At 41.5% G+C, this 15,943-nt stretch overlaps 3 protein-coding genes across 3 annotated transcripts; 2 read left to right on the top strand and 1 right to left on the bottom strand.

The window, feature by feature from the left end:
- Positions 1-164: 164 nt before the first annotated feature.
- birc5a (baculoviral IAP repeat containing 5a) lies at positions 165-3,261 on the top strand. Its single transcript, XM_080459910.1, has 4 exons — positions 165-374; positions 1,510-1,619; positions 2,629-2,746; positions 2,920-3,261. Exons 1-4 carry the CDS (start codon positions 267-269, stop codon positions 3,010-3,012), a joined length of 429 nt encoding a protein of 142 aa, XP_080316036.1. The 5' UTR covers positions 165-266; the 3' UTR covers positions 3,013-3,261.
- Positions 3,262-3,553: 292 nt separating this feature from the next.
- On the top strand, positions 3,554-7,325 carry tmem235b (transmembrane protein 235b). Its single transcript, XM_080488046.1, has 3 exons — positions 3,554-3,955; positions 4,215-4,511; positions 6,745-7,325. The coding sequence occupies exons 1-3, from the start codon at positions 3,778-3,780 to the stop codon at positions 6,960-6,962; spliced, it is 693 nt and encodes a 230-aa protein (XP_080344172.1). The 5' UTR covers positions 3,554-3,777; the 3' UTR covers positions 6,963-7,325.
- A 2,263-nt stretch (positions 7,326-9,588) lies between these two features.
- LOC308119573 (zinc finger MYND domain-containing protein 10-like) lies at positions 9,589-14,671 on the bottom strand (the record flags this gene model as incomplete). Its single annotated transcript, XM_080479664.1, has 8 exons — positions 9,589-9,720; positions 10,547-10,710; positions 10,935-11,029; positions 11,372-11,439; positions 12,991-13,125; positions 13,351-13,467; positions 13,562-13,673; positions 14,583-14,671. 8 exons carry the CDS (start codon positions 14,669-14,671, stop codon positions 9,589-9,591), a joined length of 912 nt encoding a protein of 303 aa, XP_080335790.1.
- Positions 14,672-15,943: the final 1,272 nt, after the last annotated feature.

Genomic DNA, 15,943 nt, shown 5'->3' with positions numbered 1-15,943 from the left:
GACTTACGGGAATATCTCTCGTATAATGGGATTTTTTTCTTACTTTTATTACATATAAATACTTTTAAGCGGACTTACTTTTTCACAGTCTTGAATATGGTCTGTAGGTGGCGGCAGTGAACAGAACCTTCTTCCACATTTCCCTCGCGAAGAAGAAAGCAGCCAATCAGAAGAGGGCGCTCAGATTTAAAAACAACCCTCAGCTCGTCTGCTCCGGATAAAACTCTTCACGGAGCCGTAAAAAGACTTTTAAAACGCTCGATACGATGGAGATGTTCAAGGAAGAAGCTTTTAAATTGTACTTTTTCGGCAACCGGCTAGAAACGTTCGAGGGCTGGCCGTTCGCTGAAGACTGCTCGTGCACTCCGGAGAAGGTGAGGCAAGAGCGATGTTGGTTAGCATAGCAACAGTTAGCTTCAGACTGTAAAATAACTCTGACATTTTAATCTGCAGCTTCACGTTCAACTGTTTTCTGTTACCCTTGGGCTTTACAGTTCAGTGATCGCGAATGTCTGTCTCGGCATATGCTTTGATTGAAATGTTTATTTCGAATACTAAAACAATAAGAAGAAAAGAAAAGAAAATTAACAACAAAGTTTTCCTCTCAAATAATAAATAAATGAATAACAGTAATAAAATAAAATAAATCAAGAAAAACATCGTCAGAGAGTATTCGAAAAGGAGTGAGAAGAAGTAAAAACTTATTTACTCTCACCCCTTGTCACAAATAAATAATTACTTCCTTCCATCTCTTACACACACACACACACACACACACACACACACACACACACACACACACACACACACACACACACACGTCCTGTGCAGCACATAGAATATATATACATACACGTCCATTCATACATATCTACAGACATAAACACCTATACCCACACACAAGCCCACAGTGCAAGGAAAGAAACGAACAATATAAATAACTAAAAGAAATGACCAGACATTTGCCCCTAAAAATAGCCTCGTGATTGGCCACACCTTCTTCTTCCTCGTACCTTTTGAAAATTATATTTTTATATAGCATGCTTACTTTCCTTTTTGACAAATATTATTACCTTTTACTACAAATGAGTTAAATCAGTCGACAAAAAGTGATGTTATTATTGTTCTGTATTATACGTAATTATTACAATAATTATTTTTCGTTGTTGTTGTTTTTTAGCACAATTCAGGCAATCCACGGTGCTTTACGTGGAAATAAAGGAACGAAATTCACACAAGGCGATTAAGATAAAAAATATTAAAAACTTTAATGTAATAGTCCTTTATTGTCACTCTAACGGTGTTAGAACACAGTGGTAGCAGCAAACTCACTGCAACATTTTCAATGTAGATCAGGAGAATCATTCATGTTTTGTGGATTGACCGGTTAATTTGCAGTTTCATTCAGGTAGATTTCTAGAGCTACACTAAATGTTTGTTAATCCTCCATTAACTACTCTTTTCATTACCTATTCCAATCTGTGTCTGTCTGTTCATTTCTTCATCCAGATGGCCCAAGCTGGCTTCATCCACACTCCTTCAGAGAACAGCCCAGACATCGCCATGTGTTTCTTCTGCCTCAAAGAGCTGGAGGGCTGGGAGCCGGAGGACGACCCAGAGTAAGACCCAAGGGTCACCGTCGCAAATAAAACAGAAGTTTCTCTTTCTTTTGGAATATGCTGATGTTGAGTAGTAGTGACTGATAAAGATTCCACATTAAGCAGTGTGTTCATAACAATCTTCTCTACGTCAGAGAGGTCATGAAGTAGCTTTTAAAATAGGCACCTGTATGAGTTGGTGAAGCACATATATAGTTGCATTACAAGTTTTTTCACATTATCAGCTGGTCAGAACTCCTCAGTTTGTAATAATTACAGTGTTTTAATGTTTCATGTCGTCTGTTCTACTGTGAATCAATTTGTTTTATTTTAACCCTTTTGGTATTTATATTGTATTTTTTTTTTTTTTGTTTCTTTTATATTGAAGATGTGGCGACAACTATAAACAACCAATGTGATTTACTGTGTCGAGGTTTGATTCATCAGTAGTTGAAGGTTTTTCTCCCGCGTAACACTTTATGCACCTTTCAGTTTAGTGGTGAGGAGTCGACAGTTTCATCTCCGGTGAATGATTCTCCTCGGACATTTACTGTTGCATCATTTCCTCTAAAGCTTTTATGACCTGATTTTCCTTTTTTATTTTTTTTTATTCTTTTTTGTAAAATTGCCAAAACGTACGTAATGAGTACGTACTTCTGCCTTTTTTTTTTTCCTTGATGACTTCAAATTTTTATATCTGGCCATTCTTTATTTTCCCTGCATGATTTTGAAGGTTTTAGAATGGTGATTTTCTGGACAGATTTGCATTGTAGATGTTGACTTAAAGTACCACTGTTGTTATTGTTCACAAGATGGTCACAGTGTTTTCTCTCCAGTTGGACAACTAAAAAGAAAAACAGGTCTGACTTCCTCTCGCCGATGTCTACATTCTAGAGAGGAAAAAGCACAGCGCTGTGGTCATTTTCTTTTGGCACCCTTGTGCCCATGTACCTGCCTCCAAGATGAATTGTTTTCCTCCACGTCAAAACAAGCATCTTTTAAAACTCATATTTCACTGTCTTTTTGCCAGAAAGGAGCACAAGACTCATTCTCCCTCCTGCCAGTTCATTTCCCTGAAGAAGAAGGTGGAGGACCTGACCATGGAGGAGATCTTCAAACTGCAGAAAGAAAGGAACAAGTCCATTATTGTACGTTTCCCTCTTGAGTGGTGAATTACAGATGTGTAGAATGATTTAAGCCGCCGTCACACATGGTTCAGCAGACGAGTGGTCGGTCAGTCAGTTACGTGAAAAGGGGAAAATGAATGCAAAACTTTGACCTTGACTCTGATTCACGCTCGTTTGACGTCTGTGACCAACAGAAGAAAACCTGTAACGAGGCGATCGGCAGACTGGAGGAGGCTGCCAAACAGAGGAGAGCCAATATCATTAAGACTGCCATGGGAGAAGAGTGACCTGTGTGTGTGTGTGTGTGTGTGTGTGTGTGTGTGTGTGTGTGTGTGTGTGTGTGTGTGTGTGTGTGTGTGTGTGTGTGTGTGTGTGTGTGTGTGTGTGTGTGTGTGTGTGTGTGTGTGTGTGTGTGTGTGTGTGTGTGTGTGTGTGCGCGTGTGCGCCTGTGTGTGCGCGTGTGCCTGTGTTCCTTCTTGGTATCTTTGTTCTTTAAACCATTTTTTCTGTTTTTACTCAATAAACTTGTTATTCTTATTGTGTCTTTTATTTATATATGATACAGGAAACTGCCTGGTGCTTGTTCTCAAAACGGTTTTATTATTGAGTATTTCCAGTTGTGCTCATATTAGAATGATTTGTTTTTTTTATGAGCCCAAATATATCATTTGGTTCACAAATCACACACATATATATATATAAACAATTTAGGGGCGCGTGCATCGTTGCTATGTCTGATATTATCTCACTGTAAATGTCTTGAAATCTTTTCACTGCGCCTTTTTTCCTCGGTGCGTATAAGTGAAGCGCCCCCAGTCCCTCCCAGGCAGACGGACTGCTGCTCCAGACGGGCGGTCACCTCCTCTGCTGCGATGCGCCTTCATCCCTTCACGAGCTTCAGTCCTCAACATTCCTCCACCACTGATTTTCCAACATCGACCCAAATTCCGTCGCTTTAATCATCAGACCGTCTCACACGCGACAAAACCAGCTTTACGCACGAGTTGTCGGTACCGAGGATTGTGTTTCTTTCTCCATTCTGCGCGCACAGGATGAAGGTAACCTTTGGTAAACTGGTGATCACAGCTGGCTTCTGCGGGATCCTGAGCTTCGCTTTCCTGGCGACTTCCATTGGAACCAATTATTGGTACATCATAGAGTTCTATCCTATGAACACGACGGACTTTGATAACCTAAACTCCCACTCGGGACTGTGGAGCATCAACGAAGGTACGGAGTTTAGGTGATGACGCTTGATGATTAATCTGTTTTTAATGTTAAGATCTGCTATAAGGTGTTCAACATGCATTACAGTTATATTCTGCTTTTATGTCTAAGTCACAGTTTCATTGTAAATATCCAAGAAAAATCAACTGAATTCTCTTGTAAAGTTACTAAAACATTAAGTATTTTGTATTTTCACTGTACTTTAGAATGAATTTTCATTATTCCATCTGTTATTGTAGTGATATATTTTTCCCCCTCTCAGGTGAGAAGTCCTCAGTCTTTATGGACTCGTTCACGGCTGACTACTCCAGATACTCTGAGTCTGAGCAGCAGATGCTGAGTGAGTCTGAACCTCCTTTTCAATGTCTGGACCGCCACAGTAACTCCTCCGATGCTCCCTCATCCACCGGTTTGTCCGCAGGTATGCACGGTGCCATCGTGGTGGTGCTTCCCCTCAGCCTGGTGCTGGTTCTGTTCGGGGGGATCTGTGGCCTGGTCAGCTCTCTGGCCCGCAGCCCGGCCCTCCTCACCGCCGCAGCCTCCTACTTCTTCATCTGCAGTGAGTCATGGCTCGCTGCTCAGTCTCATCCATCTGTTTCCTCCACCTGCTTCATTCAGATCAATCAGAGCCTCTCCTGAAAAACACAAACTCTGGTCATTTGGGCAGAAACAGAAGGAATTCTATGTGATTCCAGGATGTATTGGGTGAAGGGTGTGAACCTACAAAGAGCTACTGATCCTCCATCTACCCAGTCTGAGTGAAAACTGTCATACAGTAGTGAAGCCGCAGGTCCTGCTCATTCAGTTTTGAACCTGGGACGTGCCTCTACTGATTATTTGGCCAAATATTCATGCAACCTGTTGAATATAATCACGATTCAGTCAGAAACCTGTCGCCGTGTTCTTGGCTCTTTATTCTGTTTGATATTTGCTGTGGGCAGAATGACGACGTGAAGGAAAGAAAAGGTCATTTCTCTTGTTGTGACCAGGACCATCAAATCGATATAATCTCATCACATCTGTCATCATGAAGAATATTTGTCGGCACATTTAAAACCGAAAACGACAGGTTGGATTGAGTCCAGCTCAGGTGTAAATAAAGTGAATAACGCAGCATGAACCACAATGGCAATGTCATTTAACACGCGCCAGCCGTTATGTGAGTTAAAAGGTCATTATGTTAACCTGGTTAGTTATTTGATTAAAGTGATGTTTCTCCTGAGGATACTGCAATACAAATAGAACTCATGTTACAAATATTTACGGTAAAGAAGTTACTTGCAGTGAAAAAGAACTTGGCAGAGCTCCTCTCTGTGGATCTTCTGCAAACACCTCGTGACCCCCTGCTGTGTTGGACAAACCCTTTGAAAGATTCTCGGGTCTGAAACGAGCAGCACATGATGTCGTGTGAAATGAAATAAAGGCTCCGATTAGATTAGAGTGGAAGCGTCTTCTGACCTCGCCGACTGTCTGACAGCTAAACTTCTCACACCATCGGGTGAACCGTCCTCTTTGTTCGCCGCTGCTCGCGCTCTGATTCAAACTCGACACCCAGTGTGAAGCATGCTGAGTCAGCAGGTTCAAATTAAAGTGTGTTACTGACAACACACACACACACCTGTGTTTGTAAATAGCTGATGATTATAATTTCCTTTTAATGGTTTTTTTGTTCTCCCTTTGTCCTCTCGTCTTATTCTGCTTCCACTTTTCTTACCCTCCATTAAACAGCCAAAGGGGGTAATTTCATCTCGCGGGGCTTTTCCATCGCTTTCTGTTCTATTTTCACTGCTGATCGGCTGTCGGGGCTGAGTGCTGCAGCGCTCAGTGGTTCAGGTCTAATTTGGGGGTTTTCTCTGACCTCCTACCTTTGAGGTTGAGTGGTATCTCTAAATATCCTCTGTGTGTGTGTGTGTGTGTGTGTGTGTGTGTGTGTGTGTGTGTGTGTGTGTGTGTGTGTGTGTGTGTGTGTGTGTGTGTGTGTGTGTGTGTGTGTGTGTGTGTGTGTGTGTGTGTGTGTGTGTGTGTGTGTGTGTGTGTGTGTGTGTGTGTGTGTGACGTTTCTCAGTGTGATGGGCTGGAGAGTCTGCAGCCGCCTGCGACCCTCACTCAGATAAAGTTGAGCAAAGTGGAATCGATCACCAACAAATGAAAATCTTCCCGAAAACAAAGTTGTTTGATTCTCATAGTGAAAGTTTCAATGATACTTTCAAGAAAATTAAGGAAATTCCATTTCACAGTGGACATTTTTCTTTTTGTGTTAAAATAGCGATCGGTAAGACGATTGAATTTCCACTCAGGTTCATTAATACACGGTTTCAGGCGTCGTGGCGATAAAGTTAAACCATCTTATGATCTCCGTTGTTTCCTGTTGGTTTCTTCCTGTGTTTGTTTCTCATTGTGCTCAAGTGCATAAAAATGAAACATGAGATGTTGTTTCCTCATCATATTCCCACTTTGTTGCACCTCGGGGTGTGATTGCAATAAAACTTTTATTAGTCCCACCCTGGGTAGCTTCACTTGCAACCTTTTAAAACCAGTAGCAAGCTGTTGAAATGAAAAGGGTTTCCAATGGCAGCGCTGTGAATGAGCAGCCTGGATGTTCGTGTCTCTTCTGATTTTGAAGCTTCACGTCTGGGTTGATGTTTCTGTCGCGTTCACTGATGAGGTTATTATGGGTGGAGCATCAAGCCAGCGCACGACTGTTTTGAACCTGTCAAAGTGGTAGTTTAGAACGCCCGAGTCCATTGATCCAGAACCTAACGACTCGTCTGTGTGACCTTGTCGACCTCCAGGCGTTCTGACTCTGTGCGGTGCGACGCTCTACGTCGTCTATTCGTACCAGGCCGAGCGGCTGGTTGGGCAGGAGAACCTCTCGTATGTTCGCACGTCCTTCGGCTGGTCTTTCGCTCTGGCCTGGCTTTCCTACGGCCTGGAGCTCCTCACCGGACTGCTGCTGCTCCTCGCTGCGCAGACGATGAAGCGGCGGCTCAGCCGTCCCCCCAGGGCCTGACTCGGAGGGAGGTCGGGGTCAGAGGTCACGGCGGCTGGACAACGAGAAGTCTCTGACAAAATGAACGAAAGTCCGACTGATGTGTTTTATAATTTTATCACCTTTTTTTATTTTACCTCAGAAACTGGCGTCATGACGATCATCAGTTTCTGGGTTAAATCTGAATAAGTGCGCCCTCTTGTGGTGCGAATTATGGTTGCCTTTCGTGTGAAACAAGCTGTTTAGTTTCAGAATCATCTTAAATATTTACAACTGAAAGATCATACAAAAACACATCAGTATTTTCATATTTGATGTTGTGCTATCATGCAATTTGAGTTTTTTTTTTTTATTGTTTAATAAATAACAAACCTGTTGCCATTCTGTCATGTTCGGTCTTTTTTTTTTCTCTAACAATAGCAAATTAAATTAAGCACAAATGACACAATATTTCAGAACAATCTGTTTGAATCCCACCTGACTGTTAGCGGACCGTACGGGAGAAAAGTGGGTTTGTCCCCTGCTACTCACCCGTCTACTGCTCCTGCGGTGTTTAATTAGTCCAACATCAAGCAAGTGAACATATTAGGTAACGTCTGCATTTACTTCTGTTCCTTCCAAAATAACAGTAGTAATAATGCAAGAGAGTACAGGATTAAATCGGGGAATTCATTAAATGGATCAGCTGCATGCAGCAGTTCTATAAAGTGTAATAAGAATATGAAAATTGCTGAGACAGCTGCAGCATCGACGCCATACCAGGGAGCATTACTTTAAACAAAATAAACTAGAAGAAACATTCACTTCAGTTATTCTTCCTGCCTCCCAATACCCATTGTGCCTTTAAACTTCTGTACCACATTGACACAAGAAGCACTTTTACATCAATTTTATTGACCTTTGGTGTAACTTGCTGAAGTGGAACTCCAATACCAAACAGCACGAAGGTAAAAGAACGAGACACTAATTCCTGGTCTCTCTAGTGAAACAAGCTCAGTCTGAACCAGGCGAGCGTGTCACACGAAAAATAAAAAAACATTTAAATCTTTGAATAAAAGGACAAAACGCTATAATCATGCATAAGCATGGTAACATTAGTGCAATGTAATGGTGTTGAAAATGGCGGCATTAGAACTGGGCCGAGTTCTGACAGGGTCCAGTCGATCTCCGGCAGTGCAGCTTGTGTTTGGACCAGTGCTTCACTTGACACTCTCTGTAAAGACCAAAGCAGACGGTGCAAGATGCTTTACACCCAGAACATGTACCGTATAAATAGGAAAAAAAACAACTTGAATAGTGTACTGAGCATTAGTGACGCGTACACCTCTCCTCACCCCTCGTGGTCTCACCTGTCCCAGTAGAACACCGACAGCATTTCTTCGGGGCTTCCTTCCCACAGAATTCACACTAGTGTGGGAAGAAACGCTCCATCATGTTGAAGTTGTATATTTGAGCCAACCTAGATCACACAAACACATGTAGAGTATTTCAAGGGATCAACCAACACTGCATCTTCTGATGTTTCATCAGAGCTCTGATGAAATCTCAAAATAGAATCTTGAAAATTGCTGTTGTGGAGTTTAACTTCATATTCCAGCCTCGGGAGTCCTTCATTACAGTTCCGCCCTCTAAAGAACAACTGATCTCACTTTCACCTCTCGGCCTGTCGTTTCAAGTCACTGTCAGACTGCCTGAATATTCTTTTGACTTGATGCCTTGCCATTGCCTTCCACTTCCCACAGTTCTCTGTGAGAATGTTGCTCCGCATTTCTGGGATCTACAAGTGAAGACATTTTGATTGGAAAAAGCACTTGGAGCAGTGATGCCGTTAATGAGTTAATTAGCAACGTGTTACTCTCATATGACCACTTCTTTCAGTAACTAGTAATCTAACTCGTTGCTATTTCCAAACCAGTAATCACATTAAAGTCAAAGTCACTGTGCGTTACTATTGCAGCGTCCCGCAGGACGAGTTTCTTGTCTGCAGAGCCTCTTTATTGTTAAACTGAACCAGCTGCTCCTCCGTTCTCCTCCAAACCGACACATTGCACGCTCACCTGACCCCACCCCCTTCTCCACTCTCAGCCAATCACAGGCCAACCTGCTCTAACGTGCGTTCAGGTAATACAAAAGAATTGGAACCAACCATTGTCATCAACTTAACACAACTTAACATTGCAATAAGCCCCACCCCTTTTTAAATTAATCAATCAATGAATCAATCAAAGACTTTATTTGTCCGGGAGGGGGGCAATTAAAGTCGCATAGAGCAGGCCGTGCAAATAAATAGATAAATAGACAACAGACAACAACTACATAACGGGTTAAATAAATACCAGTAATAGTAAAAATCTGGTCATGAAACCATGAGCCAGATATAAATACAACAAAGAATGAAGGTCAAAGGTTAAATATGGACCAGCAGGAGGTCAAAGGTTAAATATGGACCAGCAGGAGGTCAGGCAGGGATCCACTCAGTTTTTGGCAAAACCGGTTGTAATTTTCATGTTCAGACGATGGGGGTCTTGTCAGCAGCTGCTGAAAGTAACTAAAAAGGTCACTTGTAATCTAACTTAGTTACTTTTAAAAACAAGTAATTGGTGGCATAACTTAGTTACTTTTTAAAGGAGTAACTGGTGATCAGTCATCATACCTGCTCCAGAACCAGCTGATGTTTTGGAGGCGCTGGGTCTGCTAAGGCCAGCGAGGCCAGGAACTGCCGCAGGTGAATCAGGGGAGGCAGCTGATCCATCAACACGTCTGTCATGAAGCTCTGCAGCTGCAGGGACACGAGGGACGGTAAATGGAACGACGGCGAGGAGGCACAAGGCTCAATGATTATTTAATTTACACAGCAGGAAGAGGAGGAGAACACTTTAATTTAAAATGCATTTACCGAGCTGGGCCCTAAAATACAAGGTCCCTAATTAAGGTTCTTTGGAAGCTAAACGCTGTTTTTTCATCTTCATGGAAGAAAGAGTCACTATGTGGCTTAAAGGGAAGATAAGCTACTTTACCAGGAACCAACTGGAGAGATTTTGGGTTAATCGGGGCTGTTTTTTACACTTGGTTAGTCCAAAATGATATCCAACTTCATTTATGGAACGAAAACTCATCGTAAGGTCACTTGATAAGAACAACTTGTCTAGATGTTGATTTGACTGTTGGTGGGACTGCTTTTTATTTGTATTTATTTTATTTTAATTCATTTATTGACTTATTTATTTTTCATATATATATTTGTGTTTTTCCTGTTTATCTGTATGTATATGTGCACTAGAGGGCTCCTCATTTGTTAAAAATAATAGGGATGTTAAAAAAAACAATACAGAGGCCAAGATACAGATTAGAAAACATTATGAGAAACATTAGTTTACATTTCTGTTTGAATTGATCAGGAACCAGTTTGTAGGAAGAGGATGTTTTGTTTTGGGTTTTTTTTAAATCAGTGTCACAGGGCGTTGGTACGAATCCTTAGTGAACCGACTCTCTAAAACATGTTACTGAACACGTGACGAGCCTGATGAGTACATCAGTCTTCTTGGATGATTCTTGGAAACAGTCACACCGGCACACAGTCAGACGATGTTTCACTCAGTTTGTACCTTGAGGAGCTGATTCCTGTTGAAGTCGTATTTTCTTTTGCAGTCTTTGATGAGCAGCAGGTTGAAAAGAGCGATCCAGACGTGACACTCAAGCAACGCGACCTTCAGCTGGTCCTCAGCAGGAGTCTTCTGCCATTTCATTTTAATGTAATTTTGCAGCTCGCCTACAGGGGGAGACAAAGGGTAGACGGACAGAACAGGTTACTTCAAGCAAAAGGACTGATTTAGTTTTTTCTAAAAATAAGAGCTATCACAAAAATGATTAAAAAAAAAATCAATGATCGTTTCATTTAACATCCGAAGATGCAGTGAACGTGTTTCCCACAAAAAATCTCAAGCAGTTCATAACATGTGTCGACATTTCAGAACCACAAGTAGTGTGACGTACCATCTACACGGCGACTCCAAGGATGGCGTTCAATCAGCTGCACCAGGAGACAGGGCAGGTTGGATGTGCACAGCATGCGGTTGATCACACTGCTACTGAAAGGAGACGAAAGTATTGTGTCGGCTGTACACAACCTAATACAGCTCTAATATTATATATTTATATACACTACCATTCAAAAGTTTGGGGTCACCCAGACAATTTTGCGTTTTCCATGAAAAGTCACACTTTTATTTACCACACGAGTTGTAAAATAAATAGAAAATATAGTCAAGACATTGACAAGGTCAGAAATAATGCTATTTATTTGAAATAATTTTTTCCTTCAAACTTTGCTTTGGTCAAAGAATCCTCCATTTGCAGTAATCCCAGCATAGCAGACCTTTGGCATTCTAGCTGTTGATTTGTTGAGGTAATCTGGGGAAATTTCAGCCCACACTTCTAGAAGCTCCTCCCACAAGTTAGACTGGCTGGATGGACACTTCTTGCGTCCCATACGGTCAAGCTGCTCCCACAACAGCTCAATGGGGTTTAGATCTGGTGACGGTGCTGTCCACTCTATTACAGATAGAATACCAGCTGCCTGCTTCTTCTCTAAATACTTCTCCACCCTCTGGAGGTGCTTTGGGTCATTGTCCTGTTGGAGGATGAAACTAGCTCCAATCAAGCGCTGTCCACAGGGGACGGCGTGGCGTTGCAAAATGGAGTGATAGCCTTCCTTGTTCAAAATCCCTTTTCCCCTGAACAAATGTCCCACCTTACCAGCACCAAAGCAACCCCACACCATCACCTTACCCGACCTTGCTTGGCAGATGGCGTCAGACGCTCTTCCAGCATCTTTTCAGTTGTTCTGCGTCTCACAAATGTTCTTCTGTGTGATCCAAACACCTCAAACTTCCCTTCGTCCGTCCATAACACTTTTTTCCAATCTTCCTCTGTCCAATGTCTGTGTTCTTTAGCCCATAATAATCTTTTTCTTTTATTGGCCAGTCTGAGATTTGGCTTTTTCTTTGCCACTCTGCCCTGAAGGCCAGCATCCCGGAGTGGCATCTTCACTGGAGATGTTGACTCTGGTATTTTGCGGGTACTCTTTAATGAAGCTGCCAGTTGAGGACCTATTTCTCAAACTAGAGACTCTAATGTTCTTCTAATCTTCTTGCACAGTTGTGCAGCGGGGCCTCCCACTTCTCTTCCTACTCTGGTTAGAGCCTGTTGGTGCTGTTCTCTGAAGGGAGTAGGACACACCGTTGTAGGAAATCTTCACTTTCTTGGCAATGGAATAGCCTTCATTTCTAAGAACAAGAATAGACTGTCGAGTTTCACATGAAAGTTCTTTTTCTGGCCATTTTGAGCGTTGAATCCACCCCACAAATGTGATGTTCCAGATACTCAAGCTGCTCAAAGGAAGGTCAGTTTTATAGCTTCTCTAAGCAGCTAAACTGTTTTCAGCTGTGCTAACAGGAGGTACTAAGCATCCATCAGCCTACTGACACAACGAGCATACACACTGGACCATTAGAACACTGGAGGGATAGTTGCTGGAAATGGGCCTCTATACACCTATGTAGGTATTGAACCAACAACCAGATATTTGTAGCTAGAATAGTCATTGACCACATTAACAATGTATAGAGTGTATTTCTGATTAGTTTAAAGTATCTTCATTGAAAAAAAATGAGCTTTTCTTTAAAAAATAAGGACATTTCTAAGTGACCCCAAACTTTTGAACGATAGTGTGTGTACATATATATATATATATATATATATATATATATATATATATATCTGACATACTTGTTGGTATGATCAATGATGTATTGCAGCACAGGAATGGCTCTCATGGAGATGTCAAACTCCACTGTGGCTTTCCAGCTCTGCAATTGCTTCATCCAAAGAAGAGAGAAACTTTACTGAGGCGCTGATGAAAGTTTAAATGAGTACAACACACATCAACTTTATTATTCAAAATGTGGATGATGGCAGGTCCCCCCCCCCCCCCCCCCCCGTTTCTTCTCAGAGTGGTAGACGAAAATAGGCACTGATCTCAGACATTTACCTTTGTAGGGGAAATGTGTTCGTCATCACGGGTCACAGCCTCGTTGCTGGCGGCTCTGCCAACCAGCGCGGTGATTTTGCGGTGGCAGTAATCCAGCAGGTCCACAACAGAGTCGTCCGCCGCCTCACACGACTTCTGCACACGACACACACCAACATCTCAACACGTCAAACCAATCAGGCTTTTCAACCACACTGATATTCACACAGGGTTGTTTGTGTATCCACCAACCTTAAAGACCATTATTAATTCAAGCAGACTTATAATTGTGGCTTCATGGTCCACCTATTAACACATTAAAAAAAAAACATTAAGAATGAATATTGTGTATACATGTACCACATCTCATGTTTCACTCACCATCACATACAGAAGATATAAGTTGCTTGAATTAATGGCCTTCAGTTGGCATATGATGGGAAAGACATTCTGCTTCCACACCTCCACAAGGATCATCTCATGGACCAGGACCGGGATCTATAGATGGGGATAAATCATTTATTCACTATATATATATATATATATATATATATATATATATATATATATTTAAATATGTAAAGATGGTCACCTTTCTATATGACACCAGAAGCTCCTGGACAAAGTCACCCTGCTTGTCCTGCTTGGTGTTCACATAGGACTGAATGGTCAGTTTCTGGATGTTCACATGCTGCCTGACCCACCTGTCAACCCAGACCGAGAGGAGCAACACTATTATCTGACTATAGTCAAAGCATGGATGGAAAGTGGGGTTCAAACCTCTGATTAAGATGGTGATGCTCTTATTTCATCTATTAACGTGTTTAAACTGTTATGAAGGTCAAGAAGCGCAGGCCGTGAGCATCTTGAAGCAAACAAACCAACAAACAAATCATATTTCTGACTGCCTTTCTAAATATGCTCCACAGTTCAGAGCTTTGTTTCATCCGATCAAATAAAAACTCAAAGAAAGCCTCCAAGGATTTAATACAAGACAAAAACAACAGATGAATTTAAAAACCCATAAACTTCAGTTAAGTTTCGGTTGAAAGCAGGACTTTGACATGAGTTATTTGGGGTGTAAATAACAGTTACGTAACAAACAAATATTATATATGTGTGTGTGTGTGTGTGTGTGTGTGTGTGTGTGTGTGTGTGTGTGTGTGTGTGTGTGTGTGTGTACTACATCTATAAACATAAACCAATAATTAAAAAAAGAACACAAATAAATAAATAAATAAACAACCACAAATAGACCAAACTATTATGTGAATATCAAATAACCAGAGAAGAAACCACCAACAAAGTCCACAAACAAACAAAAATACTGTAGAAACTGAAACAGAAACGCAAAGAATTGTGGGTATTTCTCTGTTAAAGTGTCCCGAAATGAATGAATTGTTTTGGCGCTTTCTAAATCAAATTAAACTGAATTAGAACAACAGGAACATTGTGGGTCCCACACGAGGAGGACAGAAGATAAAACAGGGATTAATCAAAAAAATAAACTGTGGCAAAGAGAAAGAGTTATGTTTCCAAATAAAATAATGAATCTTGATTTTCCAACACGACATCTCTGAGATTAGCTTTTAGCTCCGCAGGCTAACGCTCACCTGTCCGATCCCACCTCCTTCAGAGGGAAAGTTTCCAGAACTTTAACTAAACTTTCCGCTTCCGCAGCAACAATTAACGACTCTGCCATGTTGGTAGAGATTAACGACAAAATGACAACAACAACAACAAACCACCGCAGCTTTAAGCTTTAGGAGCTTAACGTCTGAAACGAGCGCAGCTGGACTGGAGTGGTTGTCATGGTGACTGATGTACACGCGCGCATGGTGCAGTTTGACTTCACCGCCGCGGAGGGGCGCCAGATCGACACCTGCGACTACAGCAATACTCTCCGCAGTCAATCTCTTACTTTGGAAGAAGTTGCACTGCATTGACAACATATGGAAGTAATATTAGTTAAGCACTAACAGTTGAAATATTACATTTATTATAGACTGTATTTTTAAAATAACAGCATCAGCTGTTACCATCTGAAAAATATAGTCCCTCAAAAAATGAGATTTATCTTGGTAAAGGGTTCGCCCCTTTTCTGGCTCTGTGTAATATTACTCCACCCCCATAGACAGTAGTCCTGTCTGGGTGTGAACATGTGACCTGGACATTTACTCATTCGGCTTTGCTCTGCTTGTAGAACGTCATATTGTCACGAGATATCCGAAGACCAATGCTGAGTGAGATTGTAAACTGGCAGCCGAAAAATATTGTATTGCACCACATTGTGACTGTCTTGTTTGTGTTCTGTTATCAATATAAATGGATAATGAAAATAAAGTATGGAGAAAAAAAAGTTAAATAGTCATTTAGTTAGTTTTGCATAATGGTACAAATATATATTTCTAATCGCATATGACCATGAAGCTAAAAGATGGTCAAGCCTTTAAAGACGACCGTGGAGGACTGAGTGTTGAACCGGCTGCAATCTGCACATCAACATCTCCTTAAAAGCTATTTAATTTAAATCTGACAAACATATGAATTATATTGTTGTTTATTTTATAGACCAAAGATCTTTCTCCTTTAAAGTCACGTTGTGATTTTACTCGCTCCTTTATGCTTTTCTAAAGTTGCGTTTCCTTCATCAGTGACGGGTGTGTATGTTACCTAACGGCAGACGTGAAAAAGAGGCTGTTCAAAGGTGAAACGCAAAATGTAAAAGTGGCTTTTGGTAGCAGAAGGAGGCTGAATGGGACGTGACCTTTAGCACACGGCAGGAGGCGCCGATCATCTCTGAAGAGCAAACATCTTCTAGCAGCCTAAACATCCCGCGCTCCCACACAGGGCAATATTTCAAATGTCAAATAATTCTGCTGCTTAAGCTCTGCAAACAAAAAAAAGATTAATGCACCTGCAGAAAACAGAAAATTGCTTTTGGCCGTGAGAAGAACAAGATATGTCGTGATAA

This window comes from Lipophrys pholis (genome assembly GCF_963383615.2).
Source record: "Lipophrys pholis genome assembly, chromosome: 1".
Classification (NCBI taxonomy): domain Eukaryota; kingdom Metazoa; phylum Chordata; class Actinopteri; order Blenniiformes; family Blenniidae; genus Lipophrys; species Lipophrys pholis.
Note: the sequence above shows the minus strand (reverse complement) of the source record. Positions and strands in the feature narration are given on the sequence as shown.